Below are 6,000 nucleotides of genomic sequence, written 5' to 3'. Positions count from 1 at the left end.
GCTTTGAACACCTCACGGAGCACTGTTCAATCTATCATCCGAAAATGGAAAGAGTATGGCACAACTGCAAACCTACCAAGACATGGCCGTCCACCTAAACTGACAGGCCGGGCAAGGAGAGCATTGATCAGAGAAGCAGCCATGAAGCCCATGGTAACTCTGGAGGAGTTGCAGAGATCCACAGCTCAGGTGGGAGAATCTGTCCACAGGACAACTAATAGTCGTGCACTCCACAAATCAGGCCTTTATGGAAGAGTGGCAAGAAGAAAGTCATTGTTGAAAAAAAGCCATAAGAAGTCCCGTTTGCAGTTTGCCACAAGCCATGTGGGGGACACAGCAAACATGTGGAGGAAGGTGCTCTGGTCAGATGAGACCAAAATTGAAGTTTTTGGCCTAAATGCAAAACGCTATGTGTGGCGGAACACTAACACTGCATGTCACCCTGAACACACCATCCCCACTGTGAAACATGGTGGTGGCAGCATCATGCCGTGGGATGCTTTTCTTCAGCAAGGACAGGGAAGCTGGTCAGAGTTGATGGGAAGATGGAAGAGCCAAATACAGGGCAATCTTGGAAGAAAACCTGTTAGAGTCTGCAAAAGACTTGAGACTGGGGCGGAGGTTCACGTTCCAGCAGGACAACGACCCTAAACATACAGCCAGAGCTACAATGGAATAGTTTAGATCAAAGCATATTCATATGTTAGAATGGCCCAGTCAAAGTCCAGACCTAAATCCAATTGAGAATCTCTGGCAAGACTTGAAAATTGCTGTTCACAGATGCTCTCCATCCAATCTGACTGAGCTTGAGCTATTTTGCAAAGAAGAATGGGCAAAAATTTCAGTCTCTAGATGTGCAAAGCTGGTAGAGACATACCCCAAAAGAATTGCAGCTGTAATTGCAGCAAAAGGTGGTTCTACAAAGTATTTACTCAGGGGGGCTGAATACTTTTACACGCCACACTTTTCAGTTTTTTATTTGTAAAAAAAGTTGAAAACCATGTATCATTTTCCTTCCACTTCACAATTATGCGCCACTTTGTGTTGGTCTATCACATAAAATCCCAATAAAATACATTTACGTTTGTGGTTGTAACGTGACAAAATGTGGAAAAGTTCAAGGGGTATGAATACTTTTGCAAGCCACTGTATGTTGCATGGATAAATACATGATTGATTTGCCATCATTATTTATGTAGAAGATTTATAATCATATAGTTTTTATATTAACATTTGAACGATTAGCAAAACACAAATTGATCGGAGTTACTCAGTGGGTCAGGGAGTTTATATAGAGGAAATTGGGACACAACATTTCAGATTAGGACCCTTCTAGAGACTCTCCATTCCTTCCATAGATGCTGCCTGACTCGCTAAGATGCTCCAGCATTTTGTGTTTTGCTCAAGGCTCCAGCAGCAGCTGTTTCTTATGTCAGCATTCACATTAGATTGGACTAGTGATAATTTCTGGGTGAAATGTGCTTAATGGGAAATTTGACTGTGAAATGTTATACACTAGTCATTTTATTACATCATATGACTTCCTGCTGTACATCCAATGACACTTTTCATGCAAAGTCCACTTCCACACATTCTGACGTAAATTTGAAGCTGAAAGATGGAACCTGCCGCTTTCATTACATTGTCATAAAATGATCACATTTTGCTAAAATTGCCTACAAGATGTAAATTATTGAATCACCGTTTAACATTTTTTATCAAACAACTGCAAGATTTGTGACAATATTTTTGAAACTATTTTCCTTTGCTATCTCATTGTTAAGTGTGTTTTTAATTGTATGTACTGCAGAGGTCTTGCTGCCTTCTCTGTTTCCAAGATCATCCCGCACCTCCTGCGGCCTGGGGTCACTAATTATATAGGGGCATTAGATCGCACAGAAGGGATGTGGGGGAAGGGATTGACCACACACGTTGATGATCGTTTTGTTCTGTTCCGTTACTTTCCCGGCAGGCATTTTTAGCAAATTGTCCACGAATGCCACGAGGATTTGTCCCTTTGATGTGCCCATCTCGGAAAGACATGGTAGTACTGTAGATCGCTGAATATTCACTGCAGCTCCGAGGAAATGTGGGCATCCCGTTGTAGCGCAGGTTTCACCTGCTTTTAGCCGCTCTTTGGTCATTTTTTATGAATTATGTGGGGAAACCATTAGACTTCAGCGTTAATAGCAACAACGGCGCGGCGCAACAGAAATATAGAATCCTAATTTAAAGACATATGTGTGCAGTTTACACCGTATTGTGCCGTGAAGAAGTATTGCTTTGCACCAATCAAAAATGTTATTTCCCTCTAATGCCCTACTCATGCATTAAATTGTATTGTACAAACCTGTTTAAGCAATTTGTGAATGCGCTGCAAAAGATAACCTTACAAATGTTTTCATTACATTGTTAAAATTGCGTCAGGACTGAAAAACAAGCTATTTTATTTAATTGTGTCCGAATTTCTAGCACGGTAAAAGCAAGCTTCAGTTACGCGTCAATCAATGAAGCTTCACCAGCAGGACGCAGTGATTTAATATTTTAGCGAAATCTCAAGAGCGTGACAACCTGTCCATTTAAGGTAGCAATTTAATGTTGTAAGTTTTAGTTGTGCAATTTAACTACTATTTTTTTTTAATCTACTTTTCAGATTACCAGTCAGATCCGGAGCAAGCTCGAATTCCAAAGGAATGACGCAGACTCAGTACAATTGGATTAGAAAAATAATAATCAGTTTTGGGGAACACGAAGTACTAGCTATAATTAACAATTCACTTGTGCATGGTCACAAATACATTGTAATGAGTTGTATATTGAACAAAAACTTTCACTATGCTTTGCATACTGTTTAAAAAATATGGTCAAATAGCACCTAAATAATTTATTTTAGATTATTTTCACCTTTGAAGAATATTCACACGTTAATCGAGACTGGACTATTTAAACGATCCTATAATTTTGAGTGTCAAGACATTTTTTAAACTATTTAAGTGAGTTTTGGATGTTAAGACGTTATAAAACAAGTCGAGATCATAAACCGTTGATAACTAACGATAGTTTATCTGAACAATAGAACGTGCCTCCCATCGAGCAAATTGTCTTTAACATTTCTGAACTTCAGCGTTACAGCTAGAGGGCGATCGTGGTTTTGTTAACATTGCATGTTCTGTGCAGCAAGAGCTTAATACGACCAAAGAACCAAACAGCTTTTAAGCTATTTTGATGTATCTTCCAAAATACAGACAATACACTTGATAGATGAAGTTACACAACTGGTGGAGTAAATCGTATGTTTCGTGGAGCACCACAGATTAACTTTTTAAACGACTTTAATAACTAAAACCGCGAGTTTTTGGCTGGACGTAAAACATGATGCATCAAAACCCCGTCCCAGAAAATAAACAGCGACGGGTTGTTGAAAAAAAGGTGAACTTAGAAAGCAGGAGTTAGTCTTACAAAGTTCCATTTGAATCGAAACTGCTTAAAGTATTAAAAAAAAACACATTGTGAAAATTGCATCTACATTAAAAAAAAATAAAGCCGACAATAAAAGACTACCAATGTATCGATTTCCATTGGAAAGTTGAAACAATCAGTAATGTTCTTTCATGAGTAATTAAAGACGCTTCCTCCTTCGCGACTCCGAGGAACTGTGAACAACTGCAGAGCCCGGGGATGGTGACTGGTGGGAGGTGACGTCAATCACAAAGAGCAGATGGATTTCCAGGCTCCTCGCGTTCACGCTGACACGAGAAAGGCAGAGTAGGTGGAGGAGCACTGTCAGCTCTCAGCAGCAGAGTGGACAGTCAGCAAACTCAATCCTTTTAATCATTGGAATTACAACCAAATATCTGTAAAATATTTGCAGATTTAACTTGGCGTCGCATCAATTCATGGACAGCCTCTTTTTTTAAAGCTGTGTGTTGCTTTGCGAAGTGGGTTGTATTTTGACAGCTGGAGGTATGGAAATCTCGCCTATTAACGTTGCTGCTGGAAGACTTTGTTGAGAGTAGAACAATTACTTGCAGTTTTTCTTCTATTTCTTATAATTAATGTACAAAATGGCGGAAGGTCGGAAGGAAAGTGGACTTTATATTCAAGAGGTACCAGGGGAACCCGAACCAGTTGGAGATTCCCACAAAGGTTGGGGCACGATTGAAGAAGGCGACTTGGAAAGTGTTGGCGTGGTGGCAAGCGGGAAGACGAGCAGAAGAAGGGCCCTTTCTGCGGCTGGGGATCGTTTTAGCCCTGGAGGATCACCGTGCTTAGGAGCAGCAGCAACAGGAGATGTTGAAGCTTCCCTTATCGAGGCTGCCAAAACTACACCTCGAAGGAGCAGCATCATTAAGGTATGTCATTTCTATTCCAAGATCTTACTTATGAAGTCGTTTGATCCCTAACAACAATTAATATACTGTACTCCAAAGTTAACTCGGTGTGAATTGTTGAGCGAAGCGCAAGATGTAAATGCATTTTTTTTCCTATTGCACATTAGTGCAATTAATGGAAGTAAGGAGTCTAGAAAAGCTGTACAGTTCCCTTGGTACTGCTGGAAGTATGACTGGGAAAAGTGAATAGATCGCAATCATCTCTCCAGCAACAATCTTTTCTCGTACTTTGCCAAGATGCCATGTCAAAGGTTTGAGACCTTGAAGCCTAATGATGAAGCACATGGAATGTTTGGTGCAGTGACACTTGATTGCTCCTGCATATTTGTTATGTTGAAAGGGAAGCAATGATTTAAGCTCTGTTGAACATAGTAAAGTAATCCCTGATTAAGTTTTACCAACATAAATGTTTATTTTCGTTAAGAAGAATGATACAGGTACCTGTCATGAACATTCGTGGCATTTAAAACAAAATTATGTGGACATTTTTTCTCGACTCCTTACAATATGTTCTGAAGTTCTTAAGCTTGCATTCTTTTTTTTTGCATTCTAATTCAAAGACTTCATTCAGATATGCTGGAGTAAATTATTATGATGCTTGCATTCTCTCCTTTATATTTTATATAACCGTACACTTTGCATTGTTATTTTGGATCCATGGAGTATGTTAAAATAAAGTTGAAGTTTTGTGTGTTGTGTGCTAACAATACTTAAACACTGTGGTTTTATATAAAATGCTTTTCATAGTGTGTATCATAGCTGTGTAATTCTCCATTCCTTAAAATTATTTTGGTCTTGCATTTCTTGGACCTAACATTGAGGTTACTAGATTAGATTTATAGTAATGTCCCAACATTACTTGAAGTTATCCTTCATATTGGTATTACAGAGATATTGATATCTATTAAGTGAGTGACAAATTGAGTAGAATATGGGATGAGGGAACAAGAAGCATAATCTTAAAAGCTGCTATACAAAGGATATTAGGGATCCTTGTAGAGAGAAAAACACTGAAAGCTAAAACACAACTTTAGTAAGCAAATGGAATGTTGGGTCTTTTTTCAAAAGATTGGAATTGAATGCAGTTTAGAGAAGCTTCATTAGTATGATCTCAAGTGTGGAATGATTGTCCTTCCAATAAATGTTTAACTATGCTGAGACTACACCCACTGGATTTTGGAACAATGAGAAGTGTTCTTATTGAGACAAACAAGAGTTTTGGGGATCTTGAAAGGGTAAATGCGGAGGGGATGTTTCCCCTCATGGTAGATTCCAGAATTGGAGCGCACGGTCAGTATAAAGGGGTGCCGATTTAAGACGAGTAATATGAAGAAGAATTTCTTCTCTCAAGCTTGTCTTTGGGTTTTACCACATAGAGTGGAGGCTGTAATAAGAGTTCTGATCAGCAAGAGAATCCACAATTATGAGGAAAGTAAAGGAAATGGACTTGAGGAATACTAGATCAGCCGTGAGCTCAGTGAATGACAGAGAGTCCAGGGTCTGAATAGCCTGCTCTTGTTCCTACATACTATTGCTAATTGTTGATTCAACTTTTTTGTCTATTTTCCTTATCTGTCGAGAAGGTTTAATCTTTACCTGGAGAATGATA

The 6,000-nt window shown here is 39.1% G+C and overlaps 1 protein-coding gene across 1 annotated transcript in view; it reads left to right on the top strand.

Annotated features, from left to right (window-relative positions):
- The first annotated feature begins 2,603 nt into the window (after positions 1-2,603).
- LOC129698616 (inactive phospholipase C-like protein 1) overlaps positions 2,604-6,000 on the top strand; it is a 200,046-nt gene continuing 196,649 nt past the window's right edge. The window contains exon 1 of the mRNA XM_055637732.1: positions 2,604-4,352. Within this exon, the coding sequence (XP_055493707.1) occupies positions 4,056-4,352 (297 nt within the window). The 5' untranslated portion in view covers positions 2,604-4,055. The remainder of the gene's footprint in view (positions 4,353-6,000) is intronic.

The sequence above is a fragment of the Leucoraja erinacea genome, chromosome 7 (assembly GCF_028641065.1).
Source record: "Leucoraja erinacea ecotype New England chromosome 7, Leri_hhj_1, whole genome shotgun sequence".
Lineage (NCBI taxonomy): Eukaryota > Metazoa > Chordata > Chondrichthyes > Rajiformes > Rajidae > Leucoraja > Leucoraja erinaceus.
The sequence above is the reverse complement of the archived record's forward strand: the minus strand, read 5'-3'. Positions and strand labels throughout refer to the sequence as shown.